We start from the raw sequence: 22219 nt of genomic DNA, 5'->3' as shown, positions 1-22219 counted from the left end.
ACATGCCACAAGTTATATAGGTTTACTTTATTCACTTAACTATGTATATGGCCCATGATACAACTACACTCTCAAAATGATCAGTAGATATACAACAACATATTAAACATACTTGTATATATGAGTATTACATTTATTTATACCAATATGCATTAATCACATAGCCAAGGCTATCACATTGATGTGGTGTTATACACTACACATATATGAAATTATAGTGTCCATTTTAAGCACAGCCAGCAAAAATGACACCAAGAAATAAGTTTGATTTTTAACATTTCTTTATTATAGCAGTTTGTAGCAGTTTTTATTTCTTGGCTTAGAAATGATGGGGAAATAAAGAAATAAAGAGATTGATTTTATGAGATATTCTACCATGGGCAATGCAATAAAATATTGTATAAATGTGTAAAAACAATTCTAAAAAAAAGTCTGTGAAAAAAATGTGTAAATATCTGCAATGTATCTAATCTAAATATATTTGAAAGTGATAAAACATAAATATAAATTGATAGCTCAGGTAAACTGTGATACTGTCCAATCTTGCTGGCTCCCCTTCATTAACATACAGCCGTGAGTCAGGTCAAAGATTCTCTCCAGCCTGATTAATGATGGCAAAGTGATATCAAATGGAGCCTGTGAAAGGAAGGAAATTATAGCTGTGAGAGAATCATTTTTCTTGTCATAGGCAAGCATCACATCCATTTTCGCACTTAAGAAGATTAATATCATAAAGCAAAAATGTGCTGCAATAGCCACCAAATATAGAGGAGCAGACACAAACTATGTAAATTTAGTATAAACACTGTATAAATAAAGTAAAATTATAGAAAATATATAACTGACAATTATACAGGATTTTTTCTAGTATTAATTTTATGTAGATTTATAACTTTAAAATGAATATAGACTGGAGACTAACCTGAGTAATTGGTTGTGTCTCTGGAGAAGAAGACAGCAAAGCTTGGGCTTCAGAACAGCACTGCAGGATCATTATCTGCAATACAACACAAGTGTATTTGAGTGACTGTACTATTTAGTATGTGCATTTACTTTTCTCTTATAAATACAAACAATGATGATATAATGCTAAAAATGAACACTGGTTGTCCTCAGGTTCTGGCATATGTGTTCCTAGGTTATTGCACTTTCTACTTTTCTTATGAGAAACTAGGGCTCTTTAAAACAACTGCTAAACCAGATTGTATTCTGCAGCTTCTATTGGCTGCCCATTCTCAATGTGATCTACTTAGTTGGTCGGACTGCAAATTGACTGAATCTTTGAGAAAACAAACACACACACACACACACCAAAATTTGGACAAATGCAACTAAACTGGCTTACCGAATCTGCACATGTATGTCAAATTAAACACAGGCATTTTTAACATTATCGCCACAATAAACTAATTGGAGGTCTTTTACAAAGCCAAGAAAAGCCACTCCACAGTGCAAATATAGATTGGTACCTGGTGTCATTCTCTATTTGCTTAATTGTCCCTAGATTTCCACCCCCCCCCCCCATGTCTGCAGGGACAAATGTTGCTGAGCAATGGTTTCCAGCATGGGAAAACACTTGTGACTGGTTGACTTGTTGATGATTGGGTGTCCTAGTTACTTCCAACAATAACATTTTCCATTTCAACTACGACAGAAGGAAATATTGTATTTTATTTGGACTAGAACACCTTAAGAAAGTAACTATTCTGATATTTAATAAAGTGAGTGTTTTGTGGTGTATTTTATTCAGTTAAAGTTTATGTGAAAATGATGTGTGGGAACTGTGTTTTTCAGCATGGGAAAAGTAGTCTCTGGTTGGGGGCAGCAACATGTTTTTGCATTCCCCCTCTCAAGGCAACCATCTGTATCTGGCAGGGCCACTTTAATCAGGTCACACCATTGTCTGGGCCAACCCACATCTAATTCCACAATCCCCAATACACCTAGCAACATAGTCATGCCACTAGGAACTAGTAGTGTTGCTAGGACAGTAGGTGGTACTCCATTGCTTAGGGTAGATTAACTTAGGATGCCTATTATACACAAGGAGAGAAAGAAAGGCATATGTTTCTAGAGGGGATCTCTGGGATGTATAACGTTAATAAAATGAATACAATTTTATTAATAACTCATTACAAAATAAATCTGATTACTTGTGTAGTAGCAAAATATTTAAAATACCTAAAAGTGTTAATGTGCAAACGTGAATAAAAGTTTGCAAAAACAACTGCTGTGCTCTCTTGTCTGTATCAATATTATTTTCAAATAAATAATTCCCAATTATAATAATGAGGCTCATTATAGTTCATCACATATAAATTGGATCAGAATGTCAAAAAGATCTAAATTGTTTCTCCAAACTAAAATCTATGTAGGAGATTTTATTGTTAGATTCCCTAGGAAAGGTATTAATAGTATTGGAATCTAACGTTCTGATACGGAGTTGTCAGTGAGGGATAATGGTTGTTAAGTAGTACAGTGGATGTTCACTATAGGTAGCAAGAGTCTATAGATTTGCTTTGAGTGAATGAATGGCACTGATATCTTATTCATACCACAGTACATGCATTCATCTCTAGCTAGCCTTCCTGCCTTGGAAAGCAGATTCCATTCTCTATCTAGGCTATCATTCATTCGAACGTATTTGTATATTAATAGCGTTTCACTATAAAAGCTTCATCAGGATAAGCTGAGGGATCGCTAGAATTGGCTATACAGTATATATAGTGTTTCCTGCCCAGTCCCCTTGATAATGTCACCAACCGATGACCAATCTCATCAAACATAGCAACGGTCATGTTATAGTCAATCCCAAAAGTTTTGAGAATGACATAAATATTGGTTTTCACAAAGTTTGCTGCTTCAGTGTTTTAGACCTTTTTGTCAGTTGTTGCTATGGTATACTGAAGTAAAGTTACAAGCATTTCATAAGTGTCAAAGGCTTTTATTGATAATTACATTAAGTTTATGCAAAGAGTCAGTATTTGCAGTGTTGAGCCTTCTTTTTGAAGACCTCTGCAATTCGCCCTGGCATGCTGCTAATTAACTTCTGGGCCACATACTGATTGATGGTCGCCCATTCTTAACTAATCAATGCTTGGAGTTTGTCAGAATTTTGTGGATTTTTGTCTGTCCACCGATCTCTTGAGGATTGACAACAAGTTTTCAATGGGATTAAGGTCTGGGGAGTTTCCTGGTCATTGTCCCAAAATTGCGATGTTTTGATCCCCAAACCACTTGGAGCAACTTGCCGTAAGGGAAAAAAGTGATAACTATCATGTTGGAAAAAGCATTGTTTATCACCAAACTGTTCTTGGATGGTTGGGAGAAGTTGCTCTTGGAGGATGTTGTGGTACCATTCTTTATTCATGGTTGTGTTCTTAGGCAAAATTGTGAGTGTGCCCACTCCCTTGGCTGAGAAGCAACTCCACACATGAATGGTTTCAGGATGCTTTACTGTTGCCATGACACAGGACTGATGGTAGCGCTCACCTTTCCTTCTCCAGACAAGCGTTTTTACAGATGCCCCATACAATCTGAAATGGGATTCATCAGAGATAATGACTTTATCCCAGTCCTCAGCAGTCCAAACCCTGTACCTTTTTCAGAATATCAGTCTGTCCCTGATGTTTTTCCTGGAGAGAAGTGGCTTCTTTGCTGGCCTTCCTGACACCAGGCCATCCTCCAAAAGTCTTTGCCTCACTGTGTGTGCAGATGCACTCACACCTGCCTGCTGCCATTCCTGAGCAAGCTCTGCACTGGTGATGCTTAATCCCGCAGCTTAATCAACTTTAGGAGACGATCCTGGCACTTCCTGGAAGTTCTTGGGCACCCTAAAGCCTTCTTCACAACTATTGAACTTTCTCTCCTTGAAGTTCTTGATGATCTGATAAATGGTTGATATAGGTGCAATCTTACTAGCAGCAATATCCTTGCCTGTGAAGCCCTTTTTGTGCAAAGCAATGATGACTGCATGTGTTTCCTTGCAGATAACCATGGTTAACAGAGGAAGAACAATAATTTCAAGCACCACCTTCCTTTTAAAGCTTCCAGTCTGTTATTCTAACTCAATCAGCATGACAGAGTGATCTCCACCTTTGTCAACACTCTCATCTGTGTTAACAAGAGAATCACTGACCTGATGTCAGCTGGTTCTTTTTTTGGCAGGACTGAAATGCAGTGGAAATGTTGTTTTTGGGATAAAGTTCATTGTCATGGCAAAGAGGGACTTTGTCATGAAGAGTGATCAGATGAATTGCAATGGATTTAACTCTGGAGGATATGCAAATTGCCATCATAAACACAAGGCAGCAGACTTTGTGAAAACCAATATTTGTGTCATTCTCAAAACTTTTGGCCATGACTGTACACTGGCTCCCCCTCTGCTTCAAAATCCTCTTCAAACTCCACACTCTTAACTACAAATCCCTCTTCTAAAACCACTGCTCCTTCTCTCTCTAACCTAATCTCCACTTATACTTCCTCTCGCCCTCTACGGTCTTCCAATAACTGCCCCTCTCCTCTCATCTGGTCACCAGCTCTCACTCCCGCATTCAAGATTTCTCCCGTGCTGCCCCACTTCTACAGTTAGGGATGGACAATGCATATTTTGAAATGATTTATCTCTTATACAGTTTATACAGTGCACTGTCCATGGGGACTGTTTAATTACAGATGGCAATTTGGTGTGCGAAGTGAATTACATTAGTCAGAGTGTGCAAATGCAGAAGTGCATGTCTAGGCATATTCCGAACAATGTAATAAAAAGTTTCATACACTCAAAAGTGACATACTAGAAAGACTCCTGATGGCCCCTTACTCATGATTTATTTAAGCCATAAATAAATAAAAACAGTATTTCAGGAGAAAAACTGAATCATTTACTGTTATGAGTGGTACAAAAAGGAAGAGGCATAGTTGCCTACTCTCCCGGAATATCTGGGAGACTCCTGAATTCTTGGGAGTCCGGGAGGCAATTCTACAAAATCCCATCCAACTCTGTAAATTAAACAGAGGGGGCTTGATGACGCAGTCATCATGGCCCCACCCCTTGTATTTATTGGTCCAAAATAGTGATGACCGTTTACATCCTCTCTGCAGAAGAGGCACATACTTAATGTGCCTTTACAGGATATCTGACGTACACTGATGCAATAAGGTTTTTTACATTGGGCATAGGGTGTTGTTCGTAAATTACATACATTATTTGAAATTCAAATATATATGCAAGAAACACTCTCCTCCTTCATTGTTTATTAATAAACTGTTTTGTTATTGATTTACAATTGCATATGGATCTAAGCCTTACTAGCAAACAGAGAAATAGTTTGCAAAAGCAATCTAGCAGGCAAAATCTTTTTCATAGAAATTAAAAATAGTTCTAATACCCTCATTACATATTTATTTATTTTATACGAAAAATTGGAATTTAAGCCACAAATTTATAGCATATACTGTTCATCTACCTTCCTGATTTGTATCCAATCATCCTTCCTCTCTTTCATCCCCTGGAATTTAACTACAACCAAAATAAACATCTCATGCATCTGAACCTTGCATGACTGCAATCTTTGCATTTTTCAATGTATATCTGTAACTTTCCTAAGTGATTTACTAACAAACTGAAGTAAATCTGCTACATCCAGAAACTACACTTCGTATCTCACTGCCCTGGACAGAGTGGGCAATTTTTTTACTCTATTTACATTATTATTTGTTTTAGTCCCCTGCCATATATTTTCAAATACTACTGCTGTTGAACCCTGTCAAATCCCATCAAACCAACAGAAATTTTAATTATATTCATTTTCAACCTCTCTGTAACAACGTCTCTCACCAATTTCTGCATTCTGGCAAAACCACATCTTAAGCAAACCATAGAAAGACCCCTTGATCAAGTGGCTCCAGCTATTTTTTACTCTCACTGTTAACCACAATCTCAGCAGTTGGAGACTAAAGAAACACAATATCTACACATAGGGTCACAATCAGGGGGGTACAGCTGGTACTGTGAGGGGCTTGGACAGACTAGAGGGCCTGGATAGACCTTCTGTCCTGGCTCGCTAGACTGTCCGGCTCCCTTAGTGTGACCGACCGGACCCCTTCTCCTCCTCGATGCTGCTACTCCCATGCTCTGATACGCTGGGAGCGTGCAGCGCGGTGACGTCATCACTACGCGATGCGCTCCAAGCCTATCACTGACCGGGAGCAGCTGCATCGCGGAGGAGAAGGTAAATGAAATGAGTATTAATTTGATAGGGGAGGGGGAGATAGGAGAGAGGGACATTTACTGTGATTGGGGGGGAGGGGAGAAGTGGACATTTACTGTGGTTGGGGAGGGGGGTGCATGTATGGCGAAGATGGTGGAGGCAAGTATGGGGGTGCCCTGCCAGATTAATTAGTGCTGGGCCCCAGAGTTTCTGATGGCAGCTCTGTCCTACATACAAAATAGAACAACTTTGGCAAAAGTCTTAATGACTTCCTCAAATATACTGCTATATAGCACACCTATCAAAAATCTATGGACACTGCCAGGATTCTAACCCCAAACGCTTCTTTAATACATTTAAATCTCTTCTCAACCCTCCCAAATTAACCCCTCCAACTACTATCAATCCGGAACATCTTGCTTCAAGGACAGTATTGATAAGATCCAACATGCAATGGTATTCTTTTCTCTGACCAACAACCTGCTTAAGTCCTTTCATGTAGGACCTTCTCTGTCTTTGATTCTACAGTTGAATAGATTACAGTTACAATACCATGGTCTCATACCATATCTGATGAGACTCAAGTGTTCTTAAAAGCTGCTGCTGGACTAACTTTACCACCGATCACAAATCAATATGGGAATTAGTCTATAAAAGTAGACATAACTGAAACTTTTTAAAAAGTGACTGATGGAATGTCACATTTTTTACACCATATTCCTTTAAAAAGTGTTTATTTAATGTGCAAAAATGTCTGTTTTTGACCCTTTTCCTTCCTGAATTTTTGCTATTCTTTTCTACTTTGTAATTATGAAGTACTGATTGGTTCAAAAAGTAACATCACATGTATTCAAAAATAGTCACTCTTTTGTGCTAATAACTTAACTCGATTTAGGAGGAGGCAGACGTGGCAGTAAAAATGGTGAAACAACATTATACAATGTTTACCATAAAGAAGGAAATTAAAGCCAAATTGACATTTTATAGAATATCCCGATTTCCTTTTAACCTAACACTCCTCTAATACGTTTTATTTCAGAAGCACAAGACTACACTGCACTATAATACATTACACATTTCTTTCTATTACTTTACTCTGTCAGACTCAATGGGACGCAGTAAATAAATCTGATTTACAAATATCACAGATAAGTAGAAACATGATACATGTATCTACTGCCATGACATGCAATTTAAAAGACTGATGCTTAGATCCCTGGCCTGTCAGTGACTACTGACGTGTTTCCTTTTATGTCTGAGTGTGACAGCCATGTTACTAATACTTATCAACATGTTTACATCTATCCGCCTTTCACATAAATTACCCTGCTGTACAACAACAGAATGGATGTGAGTGTGTGGTGTCTGTAATACCTGTAGTTCTTCAGTGGTTTTGATTGGTTTGAGGTCAGATTTGTTTCTAGCGGTTTGAGCAGACCTCTTCTGCTTGTCCCCAATTCCTGGGATTAAAGTATCAATCACGGGCTGGAGAGGGAGTTCTGCCTTCTGCCTCAGAACACACATCTTCTCATGTAATGACAGGACACTGGAAATATACAGTGCAAAACAAGCACATCATTCACATGAGTTTGTGTGATAGGAAAAAGAGCATTATTGTATATAACCAATGCTGTACTGTACTAGAAACATAATTACACTGGCTAGCTAGAGTATTGTCATAGACCTATTTTTGGCTAGCAGACACTCTTAAACAATCACTTGGAAAATCATCATCATTGTTTATATATAAAATGCCACAAAACCCCACACCCTGAACAGTTTATAGAACACATCATATGAAAAAAACCAAATCATACATAGAACCAGAACAAGGACATGCAGGGTTGGTGGAAAAGGTGCAAACAAAAGACAGAGGATAGAAATGGCCCCGCAAGAGAAATAATACAAATTAGAGGGGGAGGGAGCATTCTGGAAGTGTCTGTCTATAAGGTAAATATCTTGACAATGTAACTCTACACAGTATGGTGATATTTCTCATTTACTAAAAAAATAACTGGAACCCAGATTTTTATGTTTATTTCTATAAGGGATACAAAGTTTCTTAACTGGGGTCTACGTTGATTTTATTTAAACATAGTTTGATTCAATTTACATTATTCTTTTTCTTTGCTTTAGTGATCATCTGTAGTGTATTCTGATATAATATTCATTATTGACTACAATATTGGATGTTTCTTCATTAACAGCAACACTGACCTCCAAATAATAAAAAATAAAAGAAGGGTTCATCATATAAAAACACTCAACCAAATATTTGTGTTTAATTAAATAAATATTAACATTTAATTAGCAGCAGATCCTTTAAGTCCCATAACTTGCGAGGTGGGCCTCCATGTCTCTGACTTGTTTTTCCAGCACATCTCATAGATGTTCAATTGTATTGAGATCTGGGGAATTTGGAGGCCAAGTTAACACCCTGAACTATTTGTAAAGTTCCTCAAACTATTCCTGAACAATTTTTGCAGTGTGGCAGGGCGTATTACCCTGCTGAAAGTGGGCAGTGTCATCAGGGAATACCATTGCCATGAAGGGGTGTATTTGGTCTACAACAATGTTTAGGTAGATGGTACATGTCTAAGTAACATCCACATGAATGCCAGGATCCAATCTTTCCCAGCAGTACATTGCCCAGAGCTTCACACTGCTTACGCCATCTTGCCTTCTTCCCATAGAGCATCCTGGTGCACTCTCTTTCCCAGGTAAAAGACGCACACTCACCCGGCCATCCACATGATTTAAAATAAATAGTCATTCATCAGACCAGGCCCCCTTCTTCTATTGCTCCATGGTCCAGTTATGGCAGTCATGTGCCCATTTGTAGGCGCTTTCCGCAGTGGACAGGGGTCAGCATGGGCAGTCTAACCGCACTGTGGCTATGCAGCCCCATATGTAGCAAGTTGCTACGCACTGTGTGTTCTGACACCTTTCTATCATAGCCAGCATTAACTTTTTCAGCAATTTGTGTTATACTAGCTTGTCCTTTCATGGACCACTTTAGGTAGGTACTAACTACTGCACACCGGGAACACACTACAAGACCTTCCATTTTGGAAATTAACTGACCTAGTCTAGCCATCACAATGTGGCCCTTGTCAAAGTTGCTCAGATCCTCACGTTTGCCAAGTTTTCCTGCTACCAACACATCAACTTCAAGAACTGATTGTTCACTTGCTGCCTAATATATCCCAACTCATGACAGGTGCCATAGTAATGAGATAATCAATGTTATTCACTTCACTAGTCAGTGGTTTTAACATTGTGGCTGATCAGTGTGTATGTATATATATCTATATATACATACATACACATATACACATATATATACGGACACACAAATATACATACACACATTTATATACTGCAAAATGGAGATGACATGTAATATACTTTTTCTAGTACTGGAAACCTTAGGGGAGTGTTTAAAACAATTGTGTTATATATTAAACTTGGGCACTGGTATACCCTATCTAAAAATACTGCAGATCTTAATTGCACTGGCCATAAATATGATAATGTACTTACTGTGACAAAGAAATCCAAAAATAACCACACAAGACGCTAGCTGGGTCACATTTTCTAGGATCTTTAACAACAATATTCTGCTTGTTGTAGGCATACATTAACAACACCTAGAAGAACAATAATATGTGTACAGAAATATTATTAATTATACTGTAGTGTAATGTTCAAAAATGGTTGAAAAAGCCTTCTATATAAGTACTCTGTCTTTGTAAATATTTATTTTAATTTAATTTACATATGCTCTTGTTTATATGTAGCAATATGTCAAGCTCGTTTTCTGTTATATTATCATCAGAAAGCGGGTCACAAGCAGCTTGAGAAGTGTATACATGTTTAATAGAGAAAGTCTAATACTTTACATTCCTAAATCCATATTAATTTAGGTGTTCGCTATCTCATATCTGTCTATCGCTCTCATATATATCTCATATCTCTCTATTGCGTATCTATCTCTCTATCTATGTCATATCTCTCTCTCTATTTATCTAGCTCTCCCTCTATCTAAACGGAATTCTCCATCCTATATCTAGAGGAGGATACCAACAACGCAGCTTCTTATTCTGGTGGAGAAAGAACACATTTAAAGGAACTTCCCTAAGAAAATCCTAATTTGTACATTATGTAAAACATGTGTAAACATGCAGTATGTTCAAATTTAAAAATAAATATATGACATGCTTAAATATTACCATGTTTTTCCTGTTTTCTAAGGGTGGAAAGTACCACTGTAGACAAAGTTCCTTATCTAAAGCATGTGTTGCCATTTGTTTGCTAGCTTCTAATCTGCAATCTGATAACATGTTGGTAGATGATTTTATTGACGATGATGTATCCTGGCAGGATTCTTCATTTTCAGAATTTGCCTGAAACAAAGATAATGAACAAAGTGTTCGATATATTCAAATCAGGTAAATATTTAGTGAACATTACCTTAACACGTGAACATTTTCATTCACTAGAAGTGTGAAGAGTGTATATTTAAAGTTAACACCATCATCATCACCATTTATTTATATAGCGCCACTGATTCCGCAGCGCTGTACAGAGAACTCATTCACATCAGTCCCTGCCCCATTGGAGCTTACATTTTAAATTCCCTAATATACATACACAGAGACAGACAGAGGGAGAGACCAGGGTCAGTTTTGATAGCAGCCAATTAACCTACTAGTATGTTTTTGGAGTGTGGGAGGAAACCGGAGCACCCAGAGTAAACCCACGCAAACACGGGGAGAGCATAAAAACTCCACACAGATAAGGTCATGGTCGGGAATTGAGCTCATGACCCCAGCGCTGTGAGGCAGATGTGCTAACCACTTAGCCTCCGTGCTACAATGTCCAAACAAATCAAACCCTCTGTGTAGACAATATAGCAGATATAGATTTCTTACAATATTGTAGACGGTGATGTAAATAACTTGCATAAATATATACAGATACAATATAAACATCTATGTAGACATTTCCTCTAAAAGAACTACACAAAGGAAACAATGAGATACTTCAAGACTGAAAAAGGTGATTTCATGTATAAGAGAGAAAACAACATATAAAAGTCTTGCAGGTTAGGTTGACAAAGAGTCTATTGGTGGTCGCTGACAATGCGCCCCACAAAACAGCTTGGTTTTCACCAGTGCTTCTCTGTCCATGCAGCGCAAATAAAGGTGCGCAGCTCCATTCCTTAAATGGGAGCAACAGCCACAGCCTTGATATGCTGAGAAGTGAAAGAATCTTAAGAAAGCGAACTGTGGAAATGCATCAAAGTCCATGCGTTTACCCCATTAGTACCACCCTTTTCTATTAAATAAACATTTCAATTTTTCTCCTAAAACACTTCAGTTTATCCTTATATATGGCTGAAATAATGATAAAAGTGAGGAAACATCAGTACTATTTTTATTACATGTATTACGTATGTGTGTGTGTGTGTGTGTAGCTTTTATTATATTGCTCGGAGTGCAAGGAGAAATGTACTGCTGTGCTTATGGACTATAATTTCAGTGTGATACACATTTGCAAGTGCCTCTAAAAAACAGTCACCATGTACAATACAATGCTGAAAAAAAATAAATGTTTACCTTCATTTTCACGCGACTTACATGTATGTCCTCCTTTAATTATGTGATGGAAAACCCCCTCTCATTTATATTAACCACCATTCCCATACTTCTTTTCACACTCTTCTCGCCCTGATAGATGCACCTCATTTTATTTTATATCTTGTATTCCATCTCCTTTAGTTCCATTCTAATTTTGCTTATGGACAATACTAGTTGGATGTGCACACAGCACAGATCCAAACAGAGGCCAGACCAATTGGTACAGCCCATTTATCAGGTACATTGATGTGTTCATACTATTCCTCCCCTCATGCTACTTTACACTAGGCTTTGACCACCCACCAACCAACGATAATTGGGACTGTAGTACTATTTGGCACAGCCTGAATTATGCCATTTCACATGTCTATGACACAGGACTGCTGTACACCAATGACCATACCACCCAAAAAAGGGAACAAACAACTCAAGATGTTGAAAGATCTACCCACCCCCCAAATAAATTCTGATTCCAAGACCCATTTAAGAAGCCATGTGTTGGAATAATGTGTTGTATTGTAACACCACACTTTACATAAAGGTAATGGACTTACCTTGTTTGTTATTATTTCATTATATTTAATTAGTAATTCATTATTAATTACTCATATATTCTTCCAATCTCATTTGATCTACAATTATTCTTATTCAAATTCTTATTACTAGTTTTTTTTAACTTGTACCATTTGTAATTTTTATTATATAACTGTATTTTGTTTATTCTTTTTTTTATTTCATATTCTTTATTATTCTTTTATTATCATAGTTTTATTTTTACTTGTATTTCTATCTTCAATTTTCTTTTCGTTATTTTTATCACTTTATTTTCTATTATTCCACTGTGTTAGTCTTCCTCTAAAATCTACCAATCAATTTTTATACCTATATTCTGTTTCTATACCTTTCTCTATATCTATATATCCTTTCTTCCCCTTGTACCATTTCCTCTGTAACCATGCTACACTTACATTGGTGCTAACAGCCTGAGATAACACACCCTTAGGACTCTATACAATATTACTCCACTAATAAGTAATTAAGGTGAAGGTTATATCTGCTATCTATGGAACACAGAACAGCATAATGACATTATGATGAATTGATCTTAAGTTGATGACAACTCTGTGAATCCAGTGTGCTTAACCACAAAAAAATATCCAACAAGTGGAATATGTACAAATATATGAGAATTATTCAATCATATAATTAATGACTGGTGACAATAAGTTGGATATTACTAAAAAAAAACTAGGCACTAGAGTTTGTTTTTTTAACAGTTTCTATTCATAGAGCACAGAACACTTTCACAATTTTCCCCTCGTGTAAAAGTTTTATATATATAGCTAGAAGTGTAATTGAAAGGTCAGAATATAAGATGAATAGGTTTTAATGAATTGAATGAAAGAGAGCGTTGAGCGCCATTACACCTTGTTACACTAATGCATGATACTAAGTTTCTGTGAGTACTAACCAGCTGTTGCTATTACTTCTCACTGCCCTTCCTGGAAACAACCTCATCCTCACCAAGGCTAAGTAGAGAGAGTGTTTGTGTATTGCAGAATCAATATGAAATTATCATCTGGAGGAGAATGTGTTGAGGGTGATGGAAGTGTGCCAAGGGTAGGACCAGCCTCAATCTGTTCACGAGAATAGTTCACGAGGGGGGATTTCTATCATAAACTTGTTCAGGAGTATTCAAGGGGATAAGACATGATCTGAGGAACAATCCTTACAGGATGAGTGATCTGTGGATAATTAATAGAAGGGATGTGTAATGTGAATCTATATGTGGCTCTCTGACTGAAAGCCTATGATATCATTTCATACCTTACAATTGACCCAAAGCTAACAGTACAATTCTGCGCAGTCAAGCCCAAGTTAGGCGTGCTTCACTTAGCTTTACTGTGCAATGCAGAGTAATACAATAGGAGTGCCAGAACTGAGCAATGGGCGAAGTTACTGGAGAGTGGTCTAGAGTACATCACTTTATACTATTTTTGCCCTGTGGTAACCAAAGTCTGATCCATAAATTCTGTACCCCAGGGACACAAGATTTAAACTGTGGATTCCACCTTTGCCTTTTTGCCAACATTTTAAGCAAACCATATATATATTGTAAAAGTCTAAATATCACAATGGACTGGCACAAAGGAGCCAGTGCTTGGTTCCCTGTGGATCTAGAAATTGTAGTGACACAACATTTAATTATCCCATGTTTAAGCGGGCTAGTAGGTAGTTCTGTAACTGCCCCAGGGCTTGCATAAGAGGACTAGACTTGATGCCAAACAATCCACTGTATGCCCGTTCTGGCTTCCAACAGAAAACAAAAAAATACAGGACAGCATCTGCAGCTGTGGAATTCTGGGCATAAACATGTCCAATTGAGATATAATAAACTTTGTTGTTTGTTTTCAGAATTAAATCCTATCACTGTATTTCTATTTACAAACTAAGGAAAAATGAAATCAATAACACAGAAAAAAAAACACTGCACAGAGCGCACTTTACATTTACAAAAGCTCAATTATTTCATAAAATCAACATATTTGTTTGCTAGATTTTCAATAAAGGCCCTTATGAATTTAGAATGAGAATCTGTCCTATCTACTCATAATAAAGAATGCTTGCATAATGACACTTTCATCTTTCTATAAAACATGCTTAGACATTACATTACAGAGGGAGTTTTGACTGAATTCATCATGACATGTTTAAAAGCAACAAAGTATTGTTTGTGTAATGAAACAAAATAATCAAAAGACTGTATGCTTGTTAGCTATCTGCAACAGTCAGGGTAATACATGATTATGCCTGCACCTGTCAGCTAACTGCAGTTGATGATCTGAGGAAAACAGAATGATAATGTATGAAAAAGAAAAGCGAACAAATAGGCCTACACAACATTTTAATATAATACTGCTTGGAAATGTCAACTTTGTTTAATGCTCATTTGGATGAAATCTGATATTATATTATATAATCTACACTGGAACGTGTTCTACAAACTAGGCATATTCTATACACAGTTGCTCAATGAGATGCACAGTGCGTATTTACATATTTAGTTCATTTACAATGGATGGTACACACATTTACAAAAGCTTACTACAAAAGTTATTAACTACCATAGCTGATGCAGTCTTGACATTGCCAATACTACGTGTGCCAGAATATTCTGACTTCCAAATCAACCTTTAATTGTTGGTGAACAGGGATTTGCTACTTTGGCCTATACAGAACATTTAGACTGGGAGCTCTAAAGGATGGGTACAGATAGTACTAGGCTAAGGCACTGGAGTCAACACAGTTTTGGTGCCAAGTTCAGGTTGGAGAGGGGTACAGAAGATGATGCACCTTTTGTGTCTATAGGGTACAATGTGTGGGTACTATGGCATAAAGAAAAACAGGATTTATCAATCCTTGTTGTATGCTTTCTAGTCTCCCCCACTAGGCCAAACCTTAACAGTGTGCAGAACAGTTGCTGGAGGACCGGTGTTACTGGCAGGTGGACTAGTCGAGACCAGATAGGCCCTTTTACTTCTGTACTCTGTGTCTCATGTCTGCCTACTCTCTGTCCCCTTCTCCTTCACTGCTTTGTCTTCTGCTAAATTGTTTATTTATGCCATGTGATTTGTTTTGATAGTTGCATCCATGCATTTATTATTCTGTTTATCTGTACACATTGTTCTTATCTGTATGCACTTATGTAATTTTATAGTAAGTTCTAACCCCCTATGTACGATGCTGCAAAAGCCTTAATAAAACATAATAATAATATATTGTTAATGCTTTGTGAAATGACCCAGTATCACTTTAATAAACATTCACTGCACATAAGATGTAACACTGGTTATTTATCAGCAATGCAATCTCAGTGTGGGATAAGAGTTTAGATGAGTGGCTGTGCAAGATTGATCCTTGATGGTTAGCAATGAGAAGATATTTAGCAGATGCATAGCTTAAATATCATGGACCCAAGGGGAACAAAATGATCTAGCCACCATTCTGAGAGCAGGTGTAGCTTCAGCTAACACAGAAAGGGAGGCAAGGAATGAATACGGTGTACAGCCCAGTGAAGCAATGAGCTTGAACGCACAACCAGTGGATTGCATGTGTCTACCAAAATGCATTGTTACAAAAGCAGAAAAAAAACAAAACAATAGCAGGTTGTGTAATGTAAATAAATCAAACAGCCAAACAGAGTTACTATTCTCTGATAAACACCAGGCTTCATTTATGCTCTGGTGAGTGCATAGACACAGCTTGCACAGGAGACAGGTGCATAGGGAAGGGGGGACTAACAGTTCTATACACACTGTATTTTGGACAGACTGACTCAGAGATGATGGCAATGGTTGAGTAAGCCATGTACAAAATGAAACATTAATTTATTATATATATTCATCAGAACAGACATAAAGAATGACAAATTAGAAGTATAGGAGAATACAGATTTGGTGCATGACATTGAAGATCTATAGTACATAATTGAATTAATTATCCGAACCTGAATACAGCAACCAATCAGGTTAAGACACATTTTATAGTCTGTTACACTGCTATAGTGAAAGGGGAAAGAAACACCACACGCAGAGAATTTTGGCTGCAATGGGCTCCACAATTAATAACATAATACATGTTTGAATAAAAAAATGTAAGTAGACTTAGGAGCATACTATTTATTAAATGGGTTGTAGCCGTTATGGGGGTCCAATGGTGAGGGTGGCCCAGCAAGGCCGGTCCACACTTCCAAGAGCATGTATGGGAGTTGGCACAAGCGCAGTGAAAAATTTGGCCTTAAGTGTCCCCAATCCTACTCCAACATACCACCAAGCAGAATGAACTGTGTGTTGTCTCCGCTCTATTCATAGATTCAAAATTCCAGAATGGCATTCCATAGAAGCAAAAGTGGAACTGAAAGACCGTATATCCAGAATTCTGCACCTCTGCACGACAGTCTCTTATACCGCAAAACTCCATTCACACAAAATGTTGCTGAATTCTACGTTTCTAGTTCATTGCAGTGGGTGAGGGCACTGCCAATTATATTCAAGTTTTCCTCTCCTATGCAGTGAAGGCTCAGATTACCACACATCACCAACCCTCATACCTTGCACACGCTGCACAGAGTATGGGTACATGAGAGCTACACATGCTTAGTGTAGTGCTTATATGTTCAACAACAATCACAGCAGTCCAGCATTAATGCTAGAAGAGGCACATTATCTGTGATGCATACAGATTATGCAAGTTGTACAATACAATATGAAAACAATTTTCTTTATTCAGATCACGTTCCTCCTTCGATTTAAGCCAACTGTTAAAGGAGGTCAATGCGGAAACAGATCTACTGCCAAGGTGGAAAACTTGCATTAAATCAAAGCCAAGTTTCAAGTCATTTCATATGACCCTACGTGTAATTTCCCCACTAACAACGTATATTATTGAGAATATAAAGCAGTATAACAGAAGAGGGTTTCTTTGTCTGTTAACAGATTAGCTTTATACACTGCATAAAGAAAGTCAGATTTGTAAGCCTATAAATGTAGAGGCTTCCCACTGATTCAGCTGGCACCCCCATTTATGGAAACAGATGGTAAGGTCATTGCTGGCATTTAGGAAATTGTATCTCTCAGAGCAGAAGACAGTGTGTATATTTTAGTTAGCATTCACATGTCACTTAATTGCTTTAAACACAAAATGATGTTTCCAGAGCACACAGCAAGTAGAAAAAGCTTAATTACTTGCTTGTTGCTAAGGTAACCACATTTTCTCTAGGAAAATAAATTCCCAGATTTATGTAAACATGGTAATAATTAAAAAACACTGATTTATTAGGAGAAAGATGACATTTAGTTCAACCATCAGAAAAGAGATAGTTGCTATCAGTTATTTTTAAACAAATTCTATTTTACATATCGCAATTATATTTTCAATAGGGAGATGGAAATAGGCAATGTGAAAAAGCACATATGTAGCTGTTTTAGTGTAATAATTCCGCCAATTCCATTACATGTCACCCAGCAGACTATGTAAGGTTATTTTTGTGTTGTGTATATTTTTCCACTAATTATTACATAATATATTAATGTGACATACTCTGTTTCCCCGCAGCAAATATTGCTTTTATACTTCAGAAACAGACAAGATTTGCAAAGTTTTGCAAGGAAGATGTAAATATGTAGCTTACCATGACAGAATGTACTGTGGGTGAAATGATGTGTGTACACGTTATGGTAAAAAGTCAGAATTCTGAATAATAACATTTATAAATGTTGGTAGACAGAATATTTTTTTTTAAATAATAAATAAAAGCCCAACATCGACATAATGCACACCTGTTTGATAACACAATTGACATTTCATTACATTCACAAAGTATTTCTCGGTGGACTAGAATAGGAGGGGATGCAAGAGAGAAGCCAGCCTCTATCTTATTACTATGTTTATAAATGTCCAATCTGCAGTATGGAGCACATAGCTGACATGTTCACAAATGTCCAATTACATAGAATATAATGTACCTTAGGTGGAATGTAAAAGCCTTTTGATTCCTGTTGCAGTCCCAGGAGAAGTTCTGCAGGAAAGTCATTCACGCAGCATATGGGATAAGAATAAAGATACTTCTTCAGGAACAGGTGCATCGCCACATAGCGCACTGTAATTCCGTTATCACACACAGATGTGTACAATGTGTCACTGGCAGACGCTTTACCATCATTTCCTTCAAACACATCTGTAAAGAAGATTCTTCATTTACAGATTTCTTCATTTTGTAAATACTTACAAGAACTTTAAACTTTATACCAATTATAACACAATTAAGAATATTAGTGAATGTCTATGTGGCGTCAATGAGAACTTGGGGTCGGATGCGGAGTTGGAAGGCACTAACGTAACATGCGTCAAAAAAAGTATGCAACACTCAGCTTAGTATATTAAATGCATCCGATTGATTCAACCATGTGTTCTGCTTTATGCTTATCGTGTTATTCAGACGGCAGTCATCATCAACAATTTGATGATGATGACTGGCAGTTTAATGTACAATAATATAAATAAATTTTTAAAAAATAAGAATGGCACCACCACCACCAAAAGTGATCTAAGCAACGGCGCTCACAGCCTGGTATGGTTGTAGCAATTGGGTGGGGGAGGGTATACAGCATTGAGCAGCAAAACATGTACAAGGCTATAACAGGTTGGGAGGGTCACACTAAGACAGAAAAACCCTCCCAACCTGTCCTTCGTGTTGGTTTTCCTCAAGGAGCAGTATGCATCATCCATCTGTTGGGATTTTTATTTATTTTTTAATTCGTTAAGGATTAAAAGCATCTATAAGAGGCGCCTTACCATGGATTTAGCTTATTAATAAATTGATGAAAGAGGGATTGGGGAATTCCTTAATTAAAGAAAGGATTTTATCACTGTGTTTACTTTTTAACAGTATTGTGCTGTATCACTGATAAATAACTTCTGGTATAAATTTATTTAAAGGAAATAGCGCAGGGCACTTATTTATATAATTGCCAATGCACCTATTTTTGATATTGTGTATGTTTTGATAAAGGAAATCGTTATTTCTGAGCCCAGGGTAGAAAATTAGTTTTTTCTGTTTGAACCTTTCTAGAGGAAATGACTTATTTCTGATGTATATATCTGATACAATAAGCCTTTGTTTTGAAAGCCTTTTGCATATCTTGGTGTAAGGAAATGCTCTGTTTTGGGTTGTACCTTTCTTTGGGAATGTATATTCTGTGACTGTCTGAAGAAAGGATTCATGTTGATTGGATCTTTTGATGTGTGAGGGTTCACTTGAAGACAGGAAGGTTTAATTAAAGACTGCTGCTAGCTTTCCTGCGTCTAAAAACAAGATGCAGGACATCACAGCATTCAGTTACCCAGAAGAAACCCGGTTCTGGATGCCAATATAGGAGTCCAGTGGTGGCAGTCTTTGTAAGCCCCTCCTACTGCAGCAAGAGGGCGCATTTGGGATAACAAAAGGGAACGGTGGCAAAGTAAGCCCAGCCGGCTCCCAGCAACAACAGACAGGGTGGCATAGGCGGTCCATCCTGCCACAAGTATTTTTTATGTAGCACTACTAGCACCAGATTGCTCTGACCTTCATGGTTTTGTTAGTTGTAGTACTACAAGTACCATAATACCCAAGCACTTTATGGCTGCCAGGCCTTGCTGGGATCAGTAGTGCCACATACAAAAATTACTATTTTTCACTCATTTTGGACTATTACCCCAAAGTCCACCAGCAGGGGTGTTGGGAGTTGTCCAAGTGCATCAGCTTGGGTTGTTTTTTCTAGGGGAGGGGCTCAAATTTTTGTGCACACAGCCTGCAATAGCCTGAGGCTAGTTTTGGCTTTATCAGGGGGATCTCACCCTGTACATCCCTATGCAATAGAAGCAACCAGCTCAGGTTATGAGGGCTGATTGGAAGATCATATTAGAAACATTTTTTTTTCTCTGCAAAGGGTCTGTGCTAATGATCATCATCAGCACAGGTCGTTGCACCAGGGGTCATGTATATGCAACAGATAGCCTTCCTAACAAGCCTATCAGGGGCTGCGCCACCTCAGATTATGCCGCAATTACGTAAACATGCCTTTACTGCACTTGGCCTATATTTGCCCACCCCTTCATGCCAACCTCGCTAGATCAAAGGGGTCGCAATTGTAAGATGCGTCCAAATGTGTATAGAAACATAAACATACACAATTCTGGTGTACATGCGCAATATGGAAATGCACAAAAACTACACAAAACTGCACAAAAATTACACAAAACAAAAAACAGGCATAGGTCCAACTCATTTCTTTTTATATTGGTTATCTTTATTTTGCGCCCAGAATTGTTCTATACATATAGGTCCAACTCAGACCCTTAATGTTTTATTTATCAAGTGACATTATTTCAGATTTCAAAATAAAGATAGAAAGTAATTTACCAGTCAGTGTGAGCATATTCTTCAGTCTCATCAGGTGATTATGGTAGCGAATGACATGAACCCAAGACAACATCCCTATGGGAAGACTGTCGCTCCCGTCTGGCTTTCCATCTACATAACATCTAACAGTTCCTTCCTCTTTGTCAGCACATTCCTGACCATCAGCTATGGAAGAAACAACACATTCGTTACTACAACAACAAGAAACAATATTAGAGAATATTAAATTGCAAAGCACTGGTGTCCAGAAATGCACAGGGTAAAGCAGTCCAAGTTTTCCAGGCATTAATGGCCAGCTCTTCTATGGTGATTATCATTATGTTAGGGTGATGGTAAGTTTATTATTTTCATTTACAGTTGACCTCTGAAAAGCAATCGCCCTACCAGCACTGGCATAAACCATAATACTGGAAACATACAGCAGGATTGGGGCAAGTCCAAACTAATAAACATGATTTTACTATGCAAAGCTGTAATGAGACATGACATGTGTGCATTTGTGTATGGAGGGGCACACACTCATGCATACTTCATCACACCTGTACAGCAATGACTTGTGCTACTGCCTGGCCATAGTGTTATGTTCAAATGTGATTATAGAAGAAAGGATACAGCTTTCTAACAGACAGTAACATATGTATAGGTTGTCATGTCTACAACTGGTAAATGTGTAAATTAAAGTTTTAATTTTATTTTTGTTTTTTTCTTAAGAGCCTGGGGTGATTTACTGACCATAAGAAAATATGCCTATTTGTCTGTCTAGTACATAGATAGGTGCACACCCCCATACATAAAACATCTTTGCACAACCTTGTGTAGGGTCGCAGGTCCATATGAAAATAAGCATGTAGTAAAGAGCAAGATCGTATTTAAAGGACCTGCTTACTAGCACTTTAGGACCACAACCTTCATCAAATTAAACTTACATTTTTCTTCAAAAATACTTCTCAGTCAAGCGTCAATTATGACTTAAATAACTCATTAGTGTGAGCAAACTTAGGAACTGTCTTTATTAACACCTCCCAAAAATATGGAATATGGATATATTGTGCTGTGAAAGGGGGTGTCGTAATGACACAATGTTAGAATAACCCTGGGGTCTGAAGTGCTAGGATTCCCTTTAACCCTCTCCCCTAAATGCTCCTATTTATTGCTGCACTCACCAACTGCAGGTGTCTGACACCTATTCCGCTTTACTGAGCAGTGGTGAACAAGACATACCTCTTATCATTCCAACTGTCAGTGCAAGAATGCTGATGGTTGAAGTGTTGGGACTGAAAGTGTCACTAGTATATATCTATCACTTTAAATGCACAAAAGTCATCCTATTGCAAGTATACTATGAGGACTGATCCCCACCATAAAAATGTGTACAATACATGAGACATAACTTTAGCTACATTTTGAAG

The 22219-nt window shown here is 37.6% G+C and overlaps 1 protein-coding gene across 1 annotated transcript in view; it reads right to left on the bottom strand.

Annotated features, from left to right (window-relative positions):
• Positions 1-286: 286 nt before the first annotated feature.
• Positions 287-22219, bottom strand: part of CFAP54 (cilia and flagella associated protein 54) — a 234432-nt gene continuing 212499 nt past the window's right edge. Inside the window, exons 63-69 of the mRNA XM_075205979.1 lie at positions 20811-20975; positions 18376-18587; positions 10442-10615; positions 9753-9859; positions 7584-7755; positions 923-997; positions 287-636 (exon numbers count right to left, since the gene is read on the bottom strand). Of these exons, the coding sequence (XP_075062080.1) occupies positions 517-636; positions 923-997; positions 7584-7755; positions 9753-9859; positions 10442-10615; positions 18376-18587; positions 20811-20975 (1025 nt within the window). The 3' untranslated portion in view covers positions 287-516. The remainder of the gene's footprint in view (positions 637-922; positions 998-7583; positions 7756-9752; positions 9860-10441; positions 10616-18375; positions 18588-20810; positions 20976-22219) is intronic.

The sequence above is a fragment of the Mixophyes fleayi genome, chromosome 4 (genome assembly GCF_038048845.1).
Source record: "Mixophyes fleayi isolate aMixFle1 chromosome 4, aMixFle1.hap1, whole genome shotgun sequence".
Classification (NCBI taxonomy): domain Eukaryota; kingdom Metazoa; phylum Chordata; class Amphibia; order Anura; family Limnodynastidae; genus Mixophyes; species Mixophyes fleayi.
Note: the sequence above shows the minus strand (reverse complement) of the source record. Positions and strands in the feature narration are given on the sequence as shown.